The sequence below is a fragment of the Euprymna scolopes genome, chromosome 43 (genome assembly GCF_053919585.1).
Source record: "Euprymna scolopes isolate OS-2025 chromosome 43, ASM5391958v1, whole genome shotgun sequence".
In the NCBI taxonomy this organism is placed as follows: Eukaryota; Metazoa; Mollusca; class Cephalopoda; order Sepiida; family Sepiolidae; genus Euprymna; species Euprymna scolopes.
The window spans coordinates 9,764,659-9,790,434 of NC_136524.1; the positions used below are offsets into that span (position 1 = coordinate 9,764,659).

Consider the following 25,776-nt stretch of genomic DNA (forward strand, 5'->3'; position numbering starts at 1 on the left):
TTCAATCCCACAATGCCTTAGAATATTTTATTGTTTTTTGTATATTTTACTGCCAATTCCTAATTTTTAAATCTTGTGCAGTTTAAATTTTCAAAATGTGAGAGATTATATAATGATTTCCACAGTCAAACAACATCACAGCTCACAAGAGCCATGACAGCCAACAAACCGGAAGTCTAAGACTTGAGTTTAACCCTCATTTGGACTCATTAGTCAGACATATCTGAACTCGGTTTTCAAAACCCAACCCTCTTGCATGTGTGGCGAGTACTCTGCCATGAAACAAACGTGCCACACGCAAGAAAGTCTATTCAACTATGGAATGAACTTACTTTGTCTCGAAAAAGGGATGTGGTTATCCAACCAGCTATAACCCAAGCTGATGTTTCACAAGTAGGGATTTTATACTCGCTAGGACGATGCCATCACAACATGCTAACCTAGTGAGCAATTAGCAATAGAATTTTCAGAATGTGAGAGATTATTTATTTCCACAGTCGAACAACGTCGCAGCTCACGAGTTTAAATGATATTTTTTGTCTTTTTTCAGACATCACCAATTCAGAACTCTTGCCAAGTTCAGGTGAGATTTATTTTATTTATGCCACACCGACACAAATGCACATGCAGACAACGTCCTTTTTTGGCTCATTTTAAACGTCTGCCTTATGCAGTTATAGAATAACACTTTGCGTTTTCTTGCAATTTATGTTTTTTTTTCTTTTACAATGGAAGAAGCAAATTTATGGAAAATCTTTTCAAAATTAAAATTTATACACATTTTATTGGCATAAAATGCTACAAATTCTTAATGCAAACAAAAAAAAATCAGAAATTTTATACGCAAGAAAAATGTTATATATTTTTTATTCACTTGCCACATTTCTTTTGATCTACTCACATGCCATCTTGGCTTTTAACATCCATGCCTTCCCTAACAACACTGTCCTTACCTTTTATGCACATGTATTTGATATATAAATTCATTCTGTTTCAAGGTCATTTTCTCCAGTCCTTCAAGTGAAGTTAAAATTTCGATTCTTGCCACATTGTCTGTTTTTTGTTTTGTATTTTCTATGTTTCATCCTTTGTTTTGTCATACGAAGGATGTTTTAAAAGTAATGCCTCCTATTTTTTTTTATTCTGTCCAAATGGATCAGAGGGGATTGCAAATTGCATTGTTATAAACAAACTTATACATTCATGACCTGAAAGTTTCATCTTTCTTTTACAGATATTGACTGTGTGAGACTTAAGAAAGCAATCCCTACCATGGACGTACGTCAAAAGCAGAGATGTCATAGAATTCTTCTATGCAGAAAAAATTGAACCGATCAACATTCACCGGTGCCTGTTGAATGTTTACGAAGCACATGCAGCACAGATGGGTTTGTCGATTCTAGAGTGGGGACATATGAGTTTGCCACCAAAGTGCATTGAGAATGGTGGTGACAATGTAGAAAAATAAATTCTGGAGCACAAAAGGTCGCTCATTTTAATGGTATCACTCCCATCTTTGTAGCTCTTCAACATTTTAATTTTTGACTTAAAAAAAAATAGGATGCATTACTTTGGAATGAGATTAATACTTTTCTAAAATTATAAACTTTAATCTTTTAGTGCCCAAATGTTTTTAATTTTTTATGAAAAATTTTTTGTAAATGCAATATTATGTTTGTGCAAAATTTCTTTTAAATATTGATTTTACTTGATCAGATAGTTACAATATTTGTTTAGAGTATATTTTAAAATGTGTATTTGTTATAGTATCTACTTACTGAAAGACATTTGATTAATAATCAAAACTGATTGAATTCTTTCACTCTAGATTTTCACAGTAAATTGAAAACTGAGAAAGCAGTGTTATGGTATCCATCAGACACTGGGTGTAATATATGAAAGGCAATCAAATCTTTGACTAATAGATATCTCTGGAAAATATAGAAATTAAAATATAGTTACTTGTCTTTTTGGTCCTAAAAAGGAACCATGGGCACTAATAAGTTAATTATATAAGTTTTCATATAATGCATGTACATTCTTATTTATTTCTAAATTTATAACTAATTTTTACTAATTTATAATAGATCAATAATACTTAAGGTGTCCCAGAATCAGAAACAATCGAAAGACATGTTTCATAATCGTATAGTCAAATTAAAATTTATAATTCATTGTTTTTTTAATTTTTTAATTTTTTTTTTTTAAATTTTGTAAAATTTAGAGATTTATGTGCAGATTTATTTACTAGCATAATAAAATAATGTTTGGATCTTTGAAAACATTTTGTAAAGTTAATTTGAAAATATTAGAAAGCCAAATGTTATAAAATATTTTATTAAATGGTTAAAATAATTTTTTGTTTGTTTGAAAAAAAAAGCGATTTTAATCATTTTTAATAAAATATTTTATAACATTTGGTTTTCCAATATTTTTTAATTAAATTATAACTAAGGAAAACAGTTTCATTTACAAAAGTTTTTCTAATCACCAAACGAAACAAACAAAAGCATTGTAGGTGTTCCTATTTACTCACGAGAGCAGAATTTGACATAAGATCAGTTTTTAATGTAAGGAAAATACAACTTCCCAAAAAGGAAGTACTCTGAATTGAAAAAAAAAAAATTTGATGTATTTGAATAAATATTGGATTGTATTATAAATGCATATAGAAAATATCATTTTCAAAATGATCCTTTGGCTAGGAACAAAGTGTTGTATCTGTTCTAATACTATACAGTCCTTGGTCGGTGAAAGAAATCCTTTGAGATTGAGTATTTTTAATTTTCAGCCCAAGCCAGAGCTGCCCCTATTGGAAGAGCTAGATTTCCCTATATTAAATATCAACTTTGTGTCTAACTCTGCCCTTGTGGGGAAGCAAATAAATAGAAACCATCTTGCAATGTGTTTGTTGTTTGTTTCATTTATTAAAAAAAATTATCTTGTAAAAATTTAATGCAAACCATAACATCTTATTTTTATAAGTCTCGACAATTTACAAAGCAAAGTTTTGAATACCACTTAAACGTTTTTTTTTTTTTTGTTTAAATTTGATTTGTTTGTCTATATATACTTTTGTATGTAAACGTTTTGTTAAAAAAAAAAATTGCTCACGCAAACGTGTATGTTTTGCTTTTAATTTAATGAGAATTCAAAGAAACCTGTGTCACGCCCAAATGTGTCATTGTTTTTTATTCTAGAATACTTCAAGTTTGTCATGAATGTATAAATTATAAAAGGATCAATCTTAAAGTCAAATTAAAATTTATAATTTTTTTTTTTTTTTTTTTTTTTTTTTTTTTTTTAACAGTTGTCCTTGAAGGCTCGAGCTATGGATGTCTACCCGGGAATGCAACAAGCATACGAGATAATACTGCATAATTAAATTTATTTTTATTTCATAAATTAGACAAAGTAAAAAAGTAACAGACTAAATGTAATGTAAAATTCATATGTGATGGTGATTCATTATTTTTATTTAAATTTTTTTTTTGTATTGTTGCTATATTGAAAACGATAGAGATAAATAAAGACATTCCTTTGTTGGTTTATATCAGAACTTGTAAATTTTTTATATTAACTAGAACGAATACGCAACATTGCTCACGATTAAATAGGGTTTCCTATGTGTTTTTTTTTCTGGTTGTGTTTACATTTCATTATTTTACAATTTTTCGGGTGGGGACCCAAAGATTTTATTCATCATTAGACGGGAGAAGGGTTGATGAAGCAGTTTAATTAAGGTGACATTAAAATAAATTGTGGTAACTTTGTAGCTGTTACCACTCCTCTCACCTTTCAGGCACATTGGGCATTTACCTATAATCAGGAAGAATGCCTGTGTACTTCTGCTTCTAGCCCTGAAAAACCTTATATTTATATTCATTTTTTAGGTTGCAAATGAAAACAAAAAAGTAAAACTTATTTCCTTTTTATGGATATTAAGTGTGAACACAGGCTCCATGATAATCATCAAAAATGTTCCTCTTTTTGCTTTAAAGAAAAAATTGTTACATAAAGGGAAATAACTTAAACATTTTATTTAATTTATTAAAATCAGTTGTTGAAAACAGAAAACAAAGATTTAATTTAAGCTAGTTAATATATGGTTAACAATATATTGTGTTCTCAGTCTGACTTTTTTTATTTAATTTTTTTAATGACCCCCCCCCCCATCAAATTCCTAGTGCATTTTTAGTGTTTGTCTTTATTTCATCCAATGAAAAAGTTGTTTTCCTTTAACTAAACCACCACTCCCACCCATTCCAATGTTTTCATTTCCATTTTAAAACAAATTAAAAAAAACAAGTTTTTTGTTGAAAGAAAATTTTTTTTAAATCTAAAACTAAGTTGAGATAAGATGAAAATTGCCACCCTAAAGTTTAAAAAAAACACAAAAAAACAGGTCTTAAAATCAAATATACTTATCCAAGTTGTCTGGCTAATTGTTCCAGAATGAGAACTACAACTTTATATTCAGTTTTATGAGGAAAAAGAGGGTGAATGATTAGCAGATCTTATCGATTTTCAGTCTTAGTGAGAATTTATTTAACAAAAAAATTTACAGCTTGTAATTTCTTAAACTACAAAAAATAAAAATTATTGATTTTTTTTAGTTTAGGCATTGTATGGGAGAAGAGTGGAGAATTTGTTTTCAAAATTTTATTAACCCTACACTAGACACTTATCAAAATACCATCTTAATTCTACTTAAATCTCCAAATGTTTTTTGTGTTTAAGTGAGAAGTATATGAAACTTTTTTTTTTTTTAAGCAAATCGATTAAAATAAAAGATGTTTATTCAACAAACTTTAACAAGTGTTGTTGGTTGAATCTATAATAAATGTGTTATGTATAAATAAATGTTATACCTGCATATGTGTGTGTGTGTGTATATGTATATATATATATATATATATATATATATATATATATATATATATATATATATATATAGACACGTGGATAATATATCTCGCCCTACATTGCTAATCTGTTCCAGGAGAGATGACTTGAGTTGAATCTGTTTTTTTTTTTTTTTTTTTTTTTTTAAATTATTAAATGGTCACCAGTTATCAAAGCCAAATGCCATTCAAGGATAAGGCTTAATGAGATAGAATGATTACTAGAATCAAATTCGAATATTTGTGATGATGATTGGCTTTGAAGACAACTGTGTTGTAATCTGCAAACAAGCAATCCCATGGCAATGTGTTCTACAGATGAGTGAAATCCATGAGAAGAAGCTCTGTTCGTAGAAAGTGAACCACACTTAAGAAAAAAGGAAAGGCAAGTTCTTGCTGTGAATGGATGGGAAGAAACAGATTGGAGCTCAGGCAAGCATCTTTAATGATTGAGAGAGAGAGATAAGCAAGATCTGCTTTGTGTGAAACCGTGCTATAAACTATGGAAGAGATCATCCAGGACTAAATTTTTAAAGTCTATTCCTAATTCTGTGAAAGCAGCAAAGTGCTCTAAGTGGCACCTCTACAGATGTGGTGGAAGAACTTCATTTGTCTACAACTTTACTTATCACTAAGCTAAACCACAGATAACTATTCCTATTTCTGTATTTTATTTAAACTCATCTTTAACCCATTAGATCTCACTGTCCTATAAATAGGATAACAAATAATTTATTTTTAGAATCTTCAAGACAATATATATTACTGCTTACTTATTCTGAAGAAAGGATATGATTCATCTATATTCATCGACTTTTCTTCAAAAGTTGTTGGAATCCTCTTTAAAAATCTGTGAAATTTGCTAAAATTCAGTTTTCGATGATGCGTGAATAAATTAATCTTGTAATAGTAAGCCACTAAGTTATTGCAAAAAGTGCAATGTAACTCTTTGTGTGAATTTTATCTCAAATGTATAGCCATTTTGATTTCTAAATGATACCACATGCATCCAACATCTTATTTATAATGGAGTCAGTATTTCACTTTCTAAATAAGAATAAGACTAACAAAAAAAATATGCTCTCTGATTGCATATTTTTTCTGTTACAAAAATGCTTTTTTGTAGAATTCTGCTTTTTTAAATCCAGAAATGGCAAACTTCTGCTAAAGCTTCTCAGATATGGTAATTTTCAGCTTTTATTTTTTATGATTATTTTTTTAATAAAAAATAATTAACGAAAAAAATTTTTTTTTCCCCTTATGACAGTTTTCCCTGAAAATGTTATTTATTTATTTTTTTTACAGTGAAGGTTATGACTTCAGATAATTCATGATGTGGGTAGGGGAATTAGATGACTTTTGTTTCATCCAAGAATGACTTCCTGTCTCCTTACCCCCACCCCTACCCTCACCCATATATATATATATGTACTTAGTGTCTTTCTTTTAGTTTCATTAGAATTGTTTTGAAAAACAAAAACTGAAGAGAAAAAAAGATGGCATTAGTTTCAGGCGATAGGCTGAAGGAAAAATTGGACATATTTGCTTTCTATTGTTTGGGGAGGGGAGTATTGGCTGCTAAAGAAAGAGGTTGTGAATGATGCTGACACCACCGGACAACAATGGATTGTATTTGATTCTCTAGTTACACCATACACACATTCCAAACATAACTAAGTTAGCCATCTAAGGAATAATTAATATCACTGGAAACCTGGGCGTTCCAAGTTCAAATCCAGTTTGTTCCACAGAAACACTTTCATCAAACCCCTGACCTTGTGTCTAACATTCTGGAAAGAAGTTAAATAAAATAATTAAATTATCCCTAAAATTTGTCTTGCCTTCTATTTACCATAGCATGAGACGATCATTGTGCTACACGTGCACAACATTCACAGTGTTGATCGTTTGTCAATAAAAGCAAATGGTTTGAACAAATGTTTTTTCTATTATTTATTCATTCTTTTTCAATAAATCTATGAAATCTTTTTCCTTCCAAATCTATTTCCACCAAATGATCACCAAATTTTGTTGTTTTCAACATCCTGGTTGCTAGTTTAGAGTTCAATCTATTTTAAAACAAAAAAATACAGAAATGATGTATGTATGTACCCGTCACAGAATGAAAATTTCATATTCCAAAAATTGTGTCAATTGATCAAGTATTTATTTTTTATATTTAACTAAAAATCGAGTTTCATTAGTATGCATGAACATTGTCTTTTTCTGCCATATTTAATAAGAGTAACCTTCCCCTTAACAATCTTTCCAAAAATAAGAGATCAAAATCAGCCTTGTAATGGCTACAATTTACTATTGATTGCTAAAAATCATAAGATTTTCTATATATACAAAAAACTTGATCAATTTGCTTGATTTTTGGAATATAAAATTTTCTTTCTGTGGTAGGTACATACATCATAAAGATTTTTCTGTCTTTTTTTTTTATTTACTGCATATACTTGTGTATAAATGATGGTATTTACTGCATATACTTGTGTATAAATGATGGTATTAGATATGGCAGGTAGGTTGCCATAAAGTTGCTGCTTCATGGGATGATTTTACCAAGATATATTTAATATTGTTCTTAGCATACGGGTGTATGTGCTGTCTAGTTTTTTTTTCCAATCTTTGGTGAGTGTCCAGGTTGTAGCACCGTAAACAATGACAGACTCTACCACTGCCCTGAAGAACTGCCTTTTCAGTTTGTCAGCCAGTCTCTAAGTCCATACTGAATGTAGCCCATCCAATGTGGCCCATGCTTTTGAGATGCGAATTTCGATATCTCTCTCTGTGGAAACTATGTTGCTTCCCAGATACGTAAACTCAGCGACTTCTTTCAGTGTTGATCCAACCAGAGCCCTGATCTCTCCCTTCACATTGAAAGTCATAAACTTTGTCTTATCCACATTAATGTGGAGACCAATGTCATTTGCAGACTTTTCTAGCTTACATAACAGTGTTTACGCATCAGCAGTGTTGTTCGCAAACAAAGCAATATCGTCTGCGTAATCTGCATCAGTTATGTGTGCTGATTGATGACGTCTGTTTCTGGATTCATTTAGGGTGAAGCCTAGCATGTTGTGTATACCAACAGAGGTGCGAAGTACAAAGTCAAGACAGACAATGAAAAGAAAAGGGGCAATAGTATCTCCTTGTAGAACCCCAGTGCGGATGTCGAAAAATTCAGTGTCTCCATCTGGGGACCTGACCATTGCTCGAGTGTGCTTATATAGCATCATGATAGCATTAATGACTTCATTTGGAATGCCATATGCTTTTAATATGCTGGCCATTTTTTCTCTATGTACAAAGTCGAATGCTTTGGAGAAATCTACAAAGATCATGGCTGCCTCAATGTTTTTTGCTTTGACTCCTTCAATCAGTCTCCTAACAGTAAGTATTTGACTAGTAGTAGAGCGATTCTTTCTAAATCCATTTTGGTTCTTCCTGAGCACTTCTTCAATCTTTGGTTGGATACGGTTGAGAAGCATGGCATTATAAATTTTTGCTGCAATTGGAGTGAGTGTTATTCCTCTGTAGTTGCTTGGTATGCTTAGGTCACCCTTCTTGTCTTGATGATGTTTTAGTTTTGTTTGCTCGTAGGCTTAACTTCAACTTAGAGGTTACAATCAGACACACCATAGAAACTGCTATAAGCTTCAGTTATGACGGCTATTGATCCACTTCTTATTCATAAAAAGATAGTCCAGTTGTGCCTTGTCTCCATTTGGGGATTTTTTTTTTTGTCATGCAATAATTAGAGGTTATCTTTACAGCCTAGGGTGCATATTTGTCTAAAGAGCAATGATTACTATGGATAACTGGTGCCTGCCACTTGCTGATAGTGCCCGACAAGTAAAAAAAAAAAAAATTTCCTATCTTTCCTCTCTTACTTTCCCTCTCTGCTCTGCTCTAACCAAGTATACTGACCTGTTCCACAAACCCCAAAATCCTCAACATGAAATATCTCAAAAAAGAAAACACGAATAAACCTAGAACCCCATCCTCCTACGTAGACCCCTACTACCATGTCTCCTTCTCCAACATCAGGGGTCTATGTTCTAACCTTCCAGAGGTTGAAACCCAATTACAGGAGACGAAACCTGACACATTCTTCCTAAGTGAAACTGGAATAGGGCCGACCATCTCCCTAGATGAGTTTATAATTATAGGATACTCTAACCTAACATCTAAATCTGACCCCCAAGATCGCCACGGGCATGGAATATGTGCTTACATTAAAGATGGCTTCCCATGTGGCAGGGATATCTCCAGAGAAGACCCTAATCTACCTTATATGTGCTTCCGGGTTGCACTTGCTTACACCACCGCATTTATATTTGCCCTCTATCGCCCCCACAACAGTGGAGTTACTGTCTTTAAGAGTATATCAGAAAAAATTGACCACATCCTGTCTGCTCATCCCTCAGCTAGCATTCACATTTGCGGTGACTTCAATGTCCATAATGTGGAATGGCTGACCCACTCAAATAAGACTGATGATGAGGGGAGGTTCTGTCATGATTTTGCCATTGCCTATGACCTCACTCAGATTGTCCGTGAACCCACCCGTGTGCCCGATAGTACCAGTCGGTTCGCAAGCCTCCTAGACCTTTTTCTATCCACTTCCCCTGAGCTATGCTCGTGTTCCGTTCTATCTCCTCTGGGATCCTCCGACCACTGCGTCGTATCAGTTAAGATAAAAATGAAATATAATAAATCTACAGACGTACCTCTCCACCATACTGTATACCGATACTCTATGGTGGACTGGGATATCTTCCGTACATTTATATTTGACCTCCTTCTGCATTCCATGTTTAAAAAGGATGTGTCCTCTATAGTATCAGACCTGACCGAATGGTTACTTGTAGGCATAGACCAATTCATACCATCCAAAAAATTCCAACAAAAACCTAACAGCCAGCCATGGTTCTCCCCAGAATGTGCTGCTGCCATTTCACACAGAAATCACTTTTTCCATAGCTACCAACGTAATAGATGCACTGAAACTAAAGCTGCCTTCAGAACCGCCAGCAACCACTGTAAAAGAGTAATAAAAAATGCAAGAGAACTATATGCGCAATCCGTTAAGTCCAAAGTAGCTGAGCAGCGGCTTGGTTCTCACCAGTTCTGGCAAATAGCAAATAGGATCCTGAACAGAAACGTGCGTTCTATCCCAACCATTATCAGTGGACCAGAGGTCATCTCGACAGCATCCAACAAGGCCAAACTATTTGCCAAAAACTTTGCGGCAAATTCTACCCTGTGCGACGAAGGCCATCAACTCCCCATATTCCCTCCTATAACATTCAACACGCTATGCAACATACAAATATCTGTGCGTGAGGTTGCCAAGCTAATCAAGAACCTTGACTCCAGTAAAGCAACTGGTCCCGATGGTATTCCAATTATAGTGTTAAAAAAATTACAACCAGAATTTGCCCCCATACTTTTCAAACTGTTTAAGCATTGCCTTAAGGAGAAGTGCTTCCCAACACCCTGGAAAACCTCGTCAGTATGCCCTGTATTTAAGAATTCAGGAGATAAGTCATCCCCCTCTCAGTACAGACCAATAAGTCTCCTGTGTGTCATGAGTAAGTTGCTGGAATCCACAATAAATAGAGAAGTAGTCAACCACCTCAGCAGAAATAACCTTCTTAGCGACACGCAATATAGTTTCCGCTCTGTTAGATCTACAGCAGATGTGCTAACGGTTATATCTCATAGGATTAGCGAATCTCTCGACAAAGGCTTCATTTCTAGGGCAATTGCTCTCGACATATCAAAGGCCTTCGATAAGGTTTGGCATAAAGGCCTACTACACAAGATTTCCAGCTATGGTATTACTGGAAATGTTTTCTCTATCATTGTCATTTCTCTCAGATAGGTTCATAAGAGTAGTGGTTGATGGGCAGAAATCAGAAGCCCACAGTATTAATGCTGAAGTCCCTCAGGGGTCCATACTGGGTCCAACTCTCTTCCTGATCTACATCAATGATCTCCCAAAACACATACTAAAATCTTTCGTTGACATCTATGCTGATGACACGACCATCTATGGCAACACATCAAAGGCTGTAAATGATGATGTTCTCTCTGATTCACTCTCCTCTGATCTTGAGCGCGTGGTACAGTGGGGAAAGAGGTGGCTGGTTACCTTTAATGCATCTAAGACCAAGCTCCTATCTCTACATCATGAACGCTCTGATCCCCATCTGGCATCAATTGAAATGGATGGCTCTCGTCTAAGGGAGGCCCCAGGCTTTGATAAGCTCCTGGGTTTCACCTTTACACCTGATCTTAAATGGAACACATACATCAAGTCTGTGGCCAAGGTCGCTGGGAAAATGGTGGGATCCTTCTACCGCTCCAGAAGATATCTCACTAATGATGCAATTCTCTATCTATATAAGAGCCAAGTACGTCCAAGGATCGAGTACTGCTGCCACATCTGGGCGGGGGCTGCTAAAAACAGCCTATCCTGCCTTGACAGAGTACAAAATAGACTCCGTGGCTTGGTGGGGGATGCCCTTTTCTCTACCCTGCAACCTCTTTCCCACAGAAGAGACGTAGCGAGCCTGTCATTGTTCTATTGTTATTTCCATGGCAGGTGCTCGTCTGAGCTCCATTCTTTGGTTCCCCCCTCGCCAATCTTTTTCAAAAAACACCCGACTAGCTGAAACCACCGTCAATAATTTTCCCCACTCCCTATCTGTGCCTAAATCAAAACGTAGATACCATGAACAAAGCTTCTTTCTTAGAACTGCACGCCTGTGGAACTCTGTTCCGCTTGCCTGTTTCCCTCCCGACTTCAACCTGGATGTCTTCAAGTCCAACACAAAAAAATTCCTGATGAACCGCCCCCCTCCTAAGTAATGACACCTTACAAATTCTCCAATACTATTGCTACACTATCCCTTTGATTACTGTACACACAATAACCCTTATCCCTGAGTGGCCATTAGGCCTTGATAAGTGGTAAACTCCATGTAAAAAAAAAAAAAAAAAAAAAAAAAATTTGCCTTCCAGTTCCAGTTAGTGCTCACTCCTGTCAAGAAGTAACCGTAACCACATAAAGTCATTGTCAATCACCATCATAACCACCAATAACCAACGATCCCTGTCACTGGAGGACACTACCATACAATGGATGACAGTGCACGAATATTGAAGACAGGCCATTTCAGATTGTTCACAAACTCGCCCATGTGTCTGACACTAGCAGTCAGTATGCAAGTCTCCTAGACTTTTTTTCTCACAACTTGCTTTGAGCTATGTTCATCTTTCGTTATGTTTCCACTGGGATCTTCCGACCACTCTGTTGTATCAGTTAAGATAAAAACAAAATGTAATAAGTCCTTTGACATACCTCCATCGTATAGTAAATCGATACTCTATGGCTGACTGGGATAGCTTCTGTACATTTATATCTGATCTACCTCTGTGTTCCATGTTTTAAAAGAATGTGTCCTCTATAGTATCAGACCTGACAGAATAGTTAATTGTAGGTATAGATTGTTTCATACCATCAAAAAAATTCCAGCAAAAATCTAATAGCCAGCCGTGGTTCTCTCCAGAATTTGCTGCTGCCATTATGCACAGAAATCACTTTTCCATTGCTTCCAACGTAATAGATGTACTGAAACTAAAGCTGCTTTCAGGACTGCTAGCAATCACTGTAAAAGAGTAATAAAGAATGCAAGAGAATTGTATGCTCAGTCCATTGAGACCAAAGTAACTAAGCAGCGGCTTGGTTCCCACCAGTTTTGGCAAATAACAAACAGTCCTGAGCAGAAGTATGTGCTCTATCTTGACCCTCATCAATGGACCAGAGGTAATCTCGTCAGCATCAGACAAAGCCAAACTCTTTGCCAGAAACTTTGCAGCTTATTGTATCCTATGCAGTCAAGGCCGCCAACCCCCGTATTTCTTCCTGTATCTGAAAACACGCTATACAACATACAAATATTTGTGCGTGGTATTGCCAAGCTAATTAAAAACCTTGATTCCAATAACGCAACTGGCTCTGATGGCATTCCAATTATAATGCTGAAAAAGCTTCAACCAGAACTAGTTTCCATACTTACAAAGCTGTTTAAATGTTGTCTTAATCTCCGTCTCAGTACAGACCAATCCATCTCCTGTGCATCATGAATAAGTTGCTGGAATCTGTGTTAAATAGAGAAGTAGTCAACCACCTTAGCAAAAATAACTTCCTTCGTGACATGCAATACGGTTTCCATTCTGCTAGATCTACAGCAGATGTGCTAACAGTTACATCTCTTAAGATTAGCAAATCTTTTGACAGAGGCTTCCTTTCTAGGGCAATTGCTCTTGACATATCAAAGGCCTTTAATAGGGTGTAGCATAAAAGTCTACTCCACAAGATCTCCAGTTTCTCAATTAATAAATCATTTCTCTCTGATAGGTTCATAAAAGTAGTGGTTGATGGGCAAAAATCAGAAGCTGGAGTCCCTCTGAGGTCCATTCTGGCCCAACTTTCTTCCTGATCTACATCAATGATCTCCCAAATCAAATCCTAAGATTATTCGTAGACATTTATGCTGACGACCCTACTATCTATGGCAACACTTGAAAGGCTAAAAATAACCAATTTCTCTCTGATTCTCTCTCCTTTGATCTTGAGTATATGGTACAATGGGGAAAGTGGTAGCTAGTTAATTTTAATGCATCTAAAACCAAGCTTTTATCTTTACATCAATGCTTTGATTTCCATCTGGCATCAATTGAAATGAATGGCTCTCATCTTCGGGAGGCTCTATGTTTTGACAAGCTTCAGGGCTTGACCTTTACTCCTGATCTGAAATGGAACACGTACATCAAATCAGTTTCCAGGATCACTGGAAAAATGGTCGGATCCTTCTATCGATCCTGTAGATATCATACTGCTGATGCAATTCTCTACCTATATAAGAGCCAAGTACGTCCAAGGATGGATTATTGTTGCCACATCTGGGCAGGAGTTGCTAGAAAGGACAGAGTTCCAAATAGACTTCATTAGCCTTTTTCTCTTCTCTGCAGCCTCTTTCTCATAGAAGAGACGTTGCAAGCCTGTCTCTGCTTTATCGTTATTTTCATGGCAAGTGCTCGGCTGTCTAGCTGAAACAATTATCAATAATTTCCCCCACTCTTTATCTGTGCCTAAACCTAAATGTAGATTCCATGAACAAAGCTTCTTTCTTAGAACTGCACGCCTGTGGAACTCTTCCATTTTCCTGCTTTCCAGCTGACTGCAATATGGTCATCTTCAAGTCCAATGTGAACAAGTTCTTGATGAGCTGTATCCTTAAGTAATCCAATTTATAAATTTCCATTATTAATGATTACTTTGATATTGTCCCATTAACTACTGTACACTCATTAACCCTTATCCTTAAGTAGCCTCAGGGCCTTGATGAGTGGTAACTCCTTTATAAAAAAAAATAAAATAAAATTCATTTCAGAGCAATCCAATGTGACTCAACACTGGCCATGATCAATAATTACCGACAATGACCAAATGCAAGTAACCACCTAAAAATGCTAATGACCATCAGTTGTGCTTACAATTGAAGACAGACAATTTCAGTTCAATGCTGTCCAATGGAAGCTAACACTGATCATGGCTGTCAGTGACTGCCAGTTGCAAAGGCAGCCTTTTTTCACCAGTTCCTGTAATTGCCCCAAACCAACACTAATTGCCAGTAACCCCCAGTGTTGACAATGACAGCCAATGGCTTTTGCTCACTGTCATTGCTAGAAAATGCCCAACAGTCGAAGCCAGATGATTTAATTTTGTCCATGCCTCCCAATGCCAGCGATTTCCAAGGGCTGACAATCGTAGTTTGATTTATTTTTGGGGGAGTGAGGGCGAGACTTTACCGAATCTGTTCTGGCTTTGTACCATACTTCCACTGGGCAACACCAGTACATGGATCCTGCTAGTTGGTTATATAAGAGACATCGTATTTGGAAAGAGTTACGCAATGGGTAATGTTGGAATGAAAATCTACAATAATTTGCTGGTGGTCAGGAGCATCTATATCAGGCATATCAAACATGCAAATTTATTTGCAGCCCCAGACAGTAGTTTTGAAAAAATTAGGAAAATTTTTTACATGAGTCACCACTTATCAAGTCCCAAATGCTACTTGAGGATAAGGATTAATGAGTGTACGGCGGTCACCGGGATAACAACGTATTAATAGTTAGTGGTGGAAATGGGGTAGAAATGGATTATTTGGGGAGGGGGGAGCGGTTCAACACAAACTTGTTTACATTGGACTTGAAGACATATTGTAGTCAGCTGGAAAGCAGGTCAGCTGAACAGAATTCCACAGGTGGGCAGTTTAGGAAAGAAGCTTTGTTCATGGAATTTTCGTTTAGATTTAAACATGGATAGAGAGTGAGGGAAACTGTTGATAGTTGTTGTAGCTAGCCGAGTGTTTTTGTGAAAGTTTGGCAGGAGGGGGGTATAAATTGAAGCTCAGACAAGCGCTTGCCATGAAAATAATGATAAAGCAGAGACAGGCTCACAACATATCTTCTGTGGAAAAGAGGTTGTAGGGAAGAAAATAAAAGGCATCACCTACTAGATTTCGAAGTTGGTTTGGAACTCTGTCAAGCAAGATAGGAACTTAGAGCAGCTCCTGCCCAGATGTGGCAACAGTGTTTCATTTTAGGATTTCTCAAAACCGCTTTTAGATGAGAGCCATTCATATCAATTGGGGTCAATGTGAGGAGTGTTGGAAAATTTTTGTTTGTCATTGAAACCACTGATGGAAATTTAGAAAATGCACGTGTTTTTATTGAGGTGGTGAACAAACTAACATGAGCAAACGTCTAAATAAAAATAACATCTTAAATGTAGTTTCAAAGGCATTTAAACTGTATTCAATATATATATATATATATATACACACACACACACACACACACACACACACACACACACAAGTCGTTTCAAAAGTAATCCGGCCTATTTTTAACTAAAAAAAAAAAGTTGAAGACCTACAAGGATGGAAGTGGTACCATTAAAACGAGCAACCTTTTATACTCCAGAATTTATTTTTCTACATAGTAAACACCATTCTCCATACACTTTTGCCAGCAATAAACAATGGATGTGCATGGGCGTCTAGAGCACACTTTCTTTTTTTTTTTTTCAGAACAGAATTAAAATTTTTTTTTTTTCATTGGCGGACAATTTAAAATTCGAAGAAAAAATTTGCCGATTAGAATACATTTTAACATTTTACTGCTTTCTGTTTACATTGGGGGAGGAGGCAGAGGTGGTGTTGGGGTGCGCACCCCAACACCACCGCCACCGCTCGCCTCCTTCCCCAATGTAAACAGTAAAATCTCTGAGAAATGTTAAATGGTGTTCTAATTGGTAGATGTCGGTGTGTTACTTATGGAAAAACGGTTAATTAAACTGCAGAAGCACCTGTGAAGCCACACCATTCTATAATTGAATCCCCCTCCCGCAAAAAAAGAACGAAAAACATATAAATATTTGGTGCTTATGTTTTGTAAACCGCATTAAAAACTACGTAAGAAAAAAACAAAAAGTACTGTAGTGTATTTTTCAAAAATTTTGTTTTAGACAATTTTTTCTTCAAATTTTAAATTGTCTGCTAATGAAAAAAAAAAAAAATTTTTTTCTTCGAATTTTAAATTGTCTGCCAATGAAAAAAAAAAATTTTTTTTTAATTCTGTTCTGAAAAAAAAAAAACTCTTTCTGACATTACCCCCCCCCCCCCCATACTTGGAGTGCTTTTCTTCTTTTTCGTATAATTTTAAATGTTCCACAAAAGATTTGTATGCCATGTGAAAAGGCAGTTCTCTACGTGAAGGCACATTCAACAACCATCGTTTATGCTACCGCACGCGCGCAGTGTAAACAGAAGCTGTAAAATGGGATAAAGTAGTTCATGGGTTCAGGGGTTAATACCATGGAAACAGTAAATTTGCTCCAAGTTTGAGTATCAGATTTGTTGTCAGCGACCTTGATTACCGCTTAAAAATGAAATTAGAGTAGTTGGTGTTCTGTTGTAACGTAACCCTCCATTTAAATGCATGTAAAACAGGACCAAGGATGCAACATTGTGGTGATGGGACAGGGGTTGTAGCTTAGTTGACAGTGTGAGACCTATTAGATAGAAAACTTTTTTGAATCCTGAGAGGGGGATATTAGTGATAGATGCACAAGTTCAGATGTGACAACAATACTCCGTAGAGAGGTGACTGGTGGCTTTGTAGAGATATATAGGATATTGTTCGATTGCACAGTAAAGGAAGCCCACCTTGAATGTTTAGTGAATAATCACTAATAGTTGTCTGAGCCCCGTGGAAAGTCCACAGTTGCCTTTTCTATCTCTCTTCATCATTTATTGTTAATAATAATATTTTTCTTGAAATAATAATTGCATGTCAGGATTAATAGTATTAAGATTAAATAAGCCTTTTTTATTTCGTAAAAATAATCGCCATTGTTAACTAAATATTCTCTGTACATATAACGAATATCACTTATTTCAAATGTAAGAATTTAAACTTATTTTAATCAATAGATATCCTTTTTCTTGTTAATGTAAAAAAATATAATTGTCAAGTAAATATTTTGTAAATAAATAAAACGAATGATATGTTTTTATTTATGTAAACTGGTTAACAGTAAAATATTCATTTAAATGTAAAGAGTAGGTTTGCATAAACTCATTGGCATCCATTATCAAAACCAGAATAATATTTCAGTAACATTTTTCATAGATATCCATCGTTAGTCATAAAAATTAGAGTGTCTTTCAAATATTGCATCTACTCTAATGTATATTGGTAACATGATCAGTTTTCATTCTGTTGCAAAAATCTAAAGTGAAAAGTTTCTATTATTCAATCCAAATATTTTTCGTGAGCAATCAATCCAGATTTTTATATCTACTTACTATCATATAAAAGTCACTTTGTGTGTGTGTGGGAATTCCTTCCTCATAGGTTTTGAAATGGCTGAGCCCATCTTTTGCAAATTTCACACAAAGCCAACTTATATGCCTGGCAGTGTTCTTAGATATGTTTTGTGCAGAAATTCATCCAATAAGTATTGAAAATAAAAAAAACCTGATTATAAAAATAGTCTTTTTCTTTTATAGAAAAATTCTTACAGGGGAATATTTTATGTTACACCGGTGTAATCTGAAATATTTTCCTGTGAAAATTCTTTTTTATCTATAAGAAAAGAAAGACTATGTTTAAGATTGTCAAGGCCAAATATCAGTTGACGTGATATTGTAAACAAACACAGACAGAAATTAATGAACGACTTCATCTTTATTATTTTTTATTTATCTATTTTCTCTTTTTGTGAATTAGTTCACCAGGCAAATTATTCCTTGTAATATATAATAATTAATAGAGGATTGGTTCTATAATAATCTATATGCAACGTTTTAGGCATATTTAGTTCTTTTCCACTGCAAGAACTTTGACACCAGGGATAAAAAGTGGGATTGAGAAGTCCTCGAGGAGGGGTACTCTGACATGCAAAAGTGCCTGGGTAGCCCCATCGGTATTCCCCGGTAAGGGCGCCTCAGGCGATTAGCAAAAAACCAAGTACTCTAATCACTGCGTCACAAGTCCTTGTCTGTAGAAAGCGGTTAAAATACTTGAAAAAATCAATTGTAAAAGTGATATTCTCATGAAGGTTGAAGGTTGACTTCCCAGTGTGGGAAACTGAAAAATACAATCGTAAATTACTTAGGACCTCTATCCAGTTATGGCTAACGAAATGAGAGCATGTTCTGTGAAATAAATAAAGGGTTCTGTTTGAAATTCCATCCAAATTCCTAAGTTTGACAAAAATATTCCTGAATTCGACAATGTACATCTGAAGAAGGTTGGAGGTTACATTGATCGAAACATTGTGAAAATTACATTCAAGATGAGAACAGTAGTCTGAATAATCCAAATAAAATGAATGAGAAATTATATAACTCAACATATTAAGCCCCATGGTTCTTTTTTTTTAACCAGAAAAATAATTAACCATATTGCAACATCATCTATATTTTTCAGAGATATCTACAGTTCATCATAAAGAGTGAAGTACCTTTCGAATATTACACATATTGTCTTTAATGATGTGATGCAACACTGATGGATCAATTTTTATTATACTGTGAAAATCTAGAGTGGTATCGAAATTTTTATTCAAATATTTTTGGCTGGAAAAAGAAATTCATAGTTTAGCAAAAATTATTGAAAATCAACATAAAATATTGAATTGAATAAAATTAAAAACAACAACTTAGATAGAATTGAAAAAAGCTTATATGAAATTGGAATGTTTCAAATTGATTTTAATAAAATTAAATTAAAAACCATCACAAATACATAAAACAACATTGATTTTTTTTTTTAAATCAGAACAATTTTTTATAAAAAGAAATTTAGTACAAAAATAATCACAATCTCAAAAAGTGATAAGAAGCACAAAATGAAACATAAATCTTTAACAAATAATAATGATGATAATAATGATAATACTACTAATAATAATAATGAAATAATAATGATGATAATAATAATGAAATAATAATAATGATGATAATAATGATAATACTACTACTACTAATAATAATAATAATGAAATAATAATGATAATAATGATGGTAATAATAATAATGATGATGATGATGATGATAACTCACTCCCCCTGCCATCAAAAGCGTGGTGGCATCATCAGTAGTTAATGCCGAATAAAAAGGTCATGATGGGTCTAGAGAAAAAGAAAAGATCAACGAGGACGAGCAACACCCAAACTTGTACTGGAAGGGCACAGAGAGCACTGGAATCTTGAGAAGGCTCACTGTCGCTCAAATTCCAGCAAAAGCTAATGGTCATTATCAATCAGAACCCAATAGCAAATGGCTGTTGCGCGATTGCAAAGTGATTTGCAGCAGTTATTGAAAGAAGTGGCGAGTACTGAAACTCTTGAGAGACTTATTGTCACTCAGACTATGGAACGCCAGCTGTTTCTTCTTTTTTTATTTTTGTGTGCAAATGAGGAGAAATCACTGGTAAGGACTGGTAGTGAGAAGACCAAGTGAGTAAAAAATCTATGAAGGCAGGAAAAGTTGCTCCGTGCAGCACATCCCCAGATATAGCAGCAGCAGTATTCCATCTTAGGACGTATCTGTCTCTTATATAGGTAGAAGATTACATCTGGAGTCAGGTACTTTCTGGTGTGGTAGAATGACTCAAGCAATAATATTGATAACATAATATATATAAATAAAGTCAATAGGATTTTCAAATTCAGACCTAAATAGCAATGCATTTGATAAATCGATATTTGATTTTAACTAGCCAGTGAGTGAAAAATTATAATAATAGTAATGATACTAGTAATAATAATAACAATAATACTACTACTAATAATAAGTTCGTAATTTAACATCACTTATTATTGTAACTGAAAGGCTTGGAAAATGTATTTGATTCTGACTAGCCAATGAGTGAAAAGAAGTAATAAGTTTGTAGTTTAGTAACACTTGTTACTATGATTGCAAGGCTTGAAAACTGTTGTGTTTTAATATATGCCATGATTGATATCGTCAACAAACAAGCTGGAATGTGGAAAATAAACAATATTATATGGAGTTTGATAAAATATTTAACAATTCAATATAAATAAAATATTCTGAATTCAAAATAGAATTAGTCATACCGTTGTTCCTTGCAGAAGGGACCTGTGGTAACAGCAGATAAAAATGCTAAGTATAATAATTTCTAAGTGGCAGACCTCTGAAGGCTCAAGGTTCAATCCTTGTTATGGATGATGCTTAGAATACAATTATGAATTACTTAAGACTTATACTCGATCATGGTTGATAGAAAAAGAGCAAGTTACTCTCTTAAATAAAGGATTCCATTGTAAATTCCTACATGTTGGGACAAGACATACATGGACATGAAGAAAGTCCAAGATGAGAAGAGTAGTTCGAACAATCCAAAAGAAAATATAAAACTATTCTGAAGTCAAAATCGATTTAATCAGACTCTAGAAAAATAGGGGAGAAAGTGGTACCAGTTGCAATTGAAGCACTTGGATCAATCCCAAACAAACTTTTTATTTGAAAGAAGTTTCAGTGAAAAAAAAACATTACATTATTATTTAACATTGGTCTCGTTTGGAACGGTTAATATTTAACAAAAACACCCTTACTCTGAGGTCATAAAAATTTGATGGAGCATAAAAATAATATTAATTGGCAAAGCAGTGTCTTATGATGATCATCATTATTGCCATGATGATGATGATGATGATGATTTAATAATAATAACAACAAAAATAATGATGATAAAATAACAATGATAATAATAGTAATAAGAACGGTAATGATAATAATAATCGATTGATGCTTCTGTTCAGTTTTATGACTGTAAAGGCAGCTGCACATGTAATTGTGAGCCAAGGGTTGCGCAATCACTAACCATACCTCTCCTGATCAGCACTGCTCGGATTCAGTGGCAAAGAGAGACCCAAGACAGACTGGAAACAATGCTGAGGTAAGCGGAGAGCACATACAGCACCTGGAATTCCCAGATGGTCACCCATTTAGTACTGACCAGGTTCTATGTTGCTTAACTGCGGTGATCTGATGGGAATCGGTGTGTCCATGTGTTTATGCCGTATAATAATTTTAATGGTAATAATAATAATAATGATGAAAAAAAACAATAATGATAATAATAATAATTTTAATGGTAATAATAATAATAATAATAATAATAATAATAATAAAAATAATAGTAATAATAATAATAATTTCAACTGGAAGGAAAGAGAAGGTTCTGAAATTTTTGTAGGAGGCTTATTGTCACTCAAATTCCAGGGACAACAACTGATCGTTATCATTAAAAAAAAAATCACCAAAAACGATCGGTGCTAGAACACCAAGTCAGGTACAATAATAATGGAATGGAACGGAAAGTAGTACAAATCACAGGAGACTTGATGTCACTCAGACTCCAGGAAAAGCCATACATTTTATAAGTGAGTAAGTATTACTGGAAACAATGAGAGTAAAATTTTAATAAATATTAAAAAAATAAATAAAAAAATCATTAATAATAAATAATAATCAAAAATATAATATAATTATTATTCTTAATAATACATATTAACAGTAAATATTTATAACATTATATAATATTTGTTATCACAAATAATGATGCATAATAATACAGAATAACTTATGATAAATAATAGTATTTATTATTATTATTATTATGAATAATAATAATAATAATAATAATAATAAATAATAACAATCGCAAAAAACTAAATAAATAATAAAATAAAAACAATTATTACATATTATAATACAAAATAATAATAAACAGTCATAATTAATAATAATATTATACATAATAATAATAATAATAATAACAACACTAAATAATAATATTTTTTATATATGTTAACACATAAAATAATAACTACTAATAAATATGTATTATTATAATTAATAATACATGATAATAATTAATAATAATCTTTAATGATAAATACTAAGAAATATTACAAATAATAAGTATGATTATAAATATTTAAAATACATAATAATAAATAAATATTATTATTATTAAGTGTAACAAACTAATAATAATAGCACAAAATAACAACAAGAAAAAAATATATAATAATTAAAAATATTTGATAATAATTATAACTTCATCTCAAAATGAAAATTCAAAAGAATATAATAAATATCATTTTGCCATGCACATACACACAGAAGCATGCACACATAGGCATACACACATAGGCATACATCTCATATATATTTATTGATATCTGTACACATACAAAATATACATATTTTACATTTAGCATAATATGTGTCATTTGCATAAAGGGTATTTTTCCCATATTTATCATCCTGAACCGAAATATTGTCTAGAACCAGCAGCCATGTCCAGCTGTTTGACAACTTGCTACTTCTGTATTTTAGCTTTCTTTGGTTCTCATTTTTGAAGAGTTCCATTTGTGACAAGTGGAGAGAATCACGGAAAATGGCCGTAATCCTTTATAAATAAACTGTTTCTTGTTTCAATTTATTTAGAAATTCTCATTAATTACAAAAACTGTTGGTTTTCAAAATAAAAATAAAAATAAAATGACACATCCTTCCATTAATGAGTGTTTTAAATTATTTAGAAATCTTTATCTGGAAACTGCCTCCAGCCAAGAAAAAAAGAGAAAGAAAGCGTTTGTTAAAAATATTTTTTTGATTCAATAAACATTCTGATAATTAGTACTTTCTGTAGTATTAATGTATTTGCTTTGATTTACCAAAAGTTTCACAAAATCTCTGTAAATTTTGTGATTGTTTCCCCTTGCCTCTTCCAAAATAAAAACCAAAGGAAGCTAAACTGCAGAAATACTGATTATAACCTGTGTGTGTCAGAGAATTATGGAAATGTTTTTACTCCTTGTATCCAAACAAAGGATAGCAAAAAAAAAAAAAAAAAAATTGAAATTTTGCAACACACACACACACACACACACACACACACACACACACACACACACACACACACACACACACACAATTATCATTTCATAGAGTGCTCAATTTTATAAATAAAAAATATAAAATAGCTAATACAATTCTTAAAGAACACACTAGAACAGGTCCCAACATTACACTAGCTTTCTAAGACCTTAAACACTTGGACGCTCACTGGTTTGGTGATATAAAGTATGCTTCCATATGCACCAACTTCATAACATGTCTGGATATCCGATGCACTAGGGAGTACGGCAGACCAACATAGACCTGGCTTGAATAAAAAAGTCACTTGACTGCATGTAGCATTGTAACTTGATTTTCATGCCCTCAAACAGCACCAGATTATCTTGCTGATAACCATGGGGGTTAAGTGTAGTCGGGGGTGTTAACACTTGGCCAAAGATGTCGCATAGGCCCAGAGGGAGGATAGGATATATTTTCATTTGTGATATTGTAGAAAAAAAAAGTAATTTCTCAATGAAATAAAGTGGATATTTGGCGCCATGAGGTCTGGTTTGACGTGCATAGAGATGTTGGCAGTAGGCCATTAACTTGAAAGACAAAAAGATCTCATAAGAGAGAGGGAGAAGTGAATTAAAGAGAGATATTGATTAAGAGAGAGAGAGAGAGAGAGAGAGAGAGAAAAGGATTTCAGAGGAAAGAAAGAAAAAGGAAAAAGAGAGAGATATGAATTTAGAGAAAGAAAATAGAGGGAGAAATGGTAATATCGCCTAGAAAAGAGGGAGATTACAAATCTCTTTGTGTCAGCAGATGTCTTGCCAGCTAGTTGTGAGGCTGAATGCCTCTGCTCTTGGGCTCTAGACAAAAAGATGGAAACCTCCCCAAAAGAGCTAAGCAGAAAAGCCAAGAAACTATTTGAAAAAATCCTGCATTTTGGAACCTAAATAGTTTAACTTTCCTTTTATGGTTGTATGTGGAATTGTTTTATGCAATGATTATTCTCGTTTATAAAAAAAAACAGTCTCCAAGTTATCCCTAATTGTTGATTGACTGTTGAATTGAAATACAGTTGATTTCAGATCTACCCTGATGCACAGATGGTGGTGAAGACACATACCAAACACGTTTCAAAAAGAACTCAACACAATGTCAAAACAATGCACAAAACAATGCACAGCCAGCCAAAATAAAAACTGTTAGCACCCAGACTTAGGGTTTGTGTGCTCTGAGAATCAGAGTAGTAGTTCGAATAAAAATCAGTGCCTGGTAACATTTTGAAGGTCCCATCACTAGACGAAGGTAAGAGTGTAGCCATGGGGACTGAGGGTTAGCCCATGTGTTTAGATAGCTTGGTTACACTAATTAGTCCCGTGAAGCAGGATTGGGTGCGACTGATATCAACCATTTGAATTTGATTGCATGGGAATCAGGTGTGAGCTGTTGTCTGGTGTTGCCTACCTTGCAATCTGGGGCATTTACATCACCTTAAATGCCAAAACCAGGTAATGTTGAAGAAACAAGTATCATATGTTCCTTTTGCTGTTGTATAGAAATTACACAACAATGGAAGCAGCATCTCATGATTGTCTCTTGGGGACATGCAACCTGATGTAATGTTGGCATTTGTTAGAGTTAGATAAAGTTAGAACTGCAACAGTTCAGTTATATTTTTTTAACTTATTTTTTTTTAACTTATAACACTGAGCATTTTGAAATGACGTTTCACTTTCGAAATCGAATTTTTCTATCCTTATTATGAACCTTATAGAAAAAGTAATCGATACATTGTTTAAAGTTTGGTGACAGTTTGCTATTTTATACGGATGCTTTTAAGCCTCAGAAATCTTGATAATTTATTGTTTTTCATTACTGAATTATGTCCAAGACTAAACAAGTTTGCGAATTGTAGAGATTTCAAAGGATCCATACTGTAAACCATTAAAATTACATTCTTAAATGAGAGAAAACGTCTCTGTGTATAATTAATACATATATAATTTTCGCAAAAAGAACAAAAAAACAAAAACAAAAAAAAACAATCATAATTAAGCGATAAAAAATCATACATAGTTCAGGCAAATCTTCAACGTTCAGTGGTAACATCTTGGACTACAAAAAATGTGGTTGTGTGTTTGAATCTTGCCATAGTTAGCCACACTATATATATATATATATATATATATATATATATATATATATATATATATATATATAAAGCAGTTTGGATTATAATAATACTAAACCTTACGTTTAGAGCGCTTATTATACTTTTAATAAAAATCACTCACATGAATCTTTATTCTAAACGATGTCTAAAAATCAAG

At 33.8% G+C, this 25,776-nt stretch overlaps 1 protein-coding gene across 2 annotated transcripts in view; it reads left to right on the forward strand.

Moving 5' to 3' along the window:
- The window catches only part of LOC145268176 (AP-1 complex subunit beta-1-like), an 89,403-nt gene extending 85,852 nt beyond the window's left edge, over nucleotides 1-3,551 (forward strand). The window contains exons 22-23 of one of the 2 annotated variants that reach the window (XM_080123391.1): nucleotides 551-583; nucleotides 3,311-3,551. In XM_080123391.1, coding sequence (XP_079979517.1) covers nucleotides 551-583; nucleotides 3,311-3,385 — 108 coding nt within the window. In that variant the 3' untranslated portion in view covers nucleotides 3,386-3,551. The remainder of the gene's footprint in view (nucleotides 1-550; nucleotides 584-3,310) is intronic. The other variant, XM_080123392.1, reaches the window with a different exon arrangement.
- Nucleotides 3,552-25,776: the final 22,225 nt, after the last annotated feature.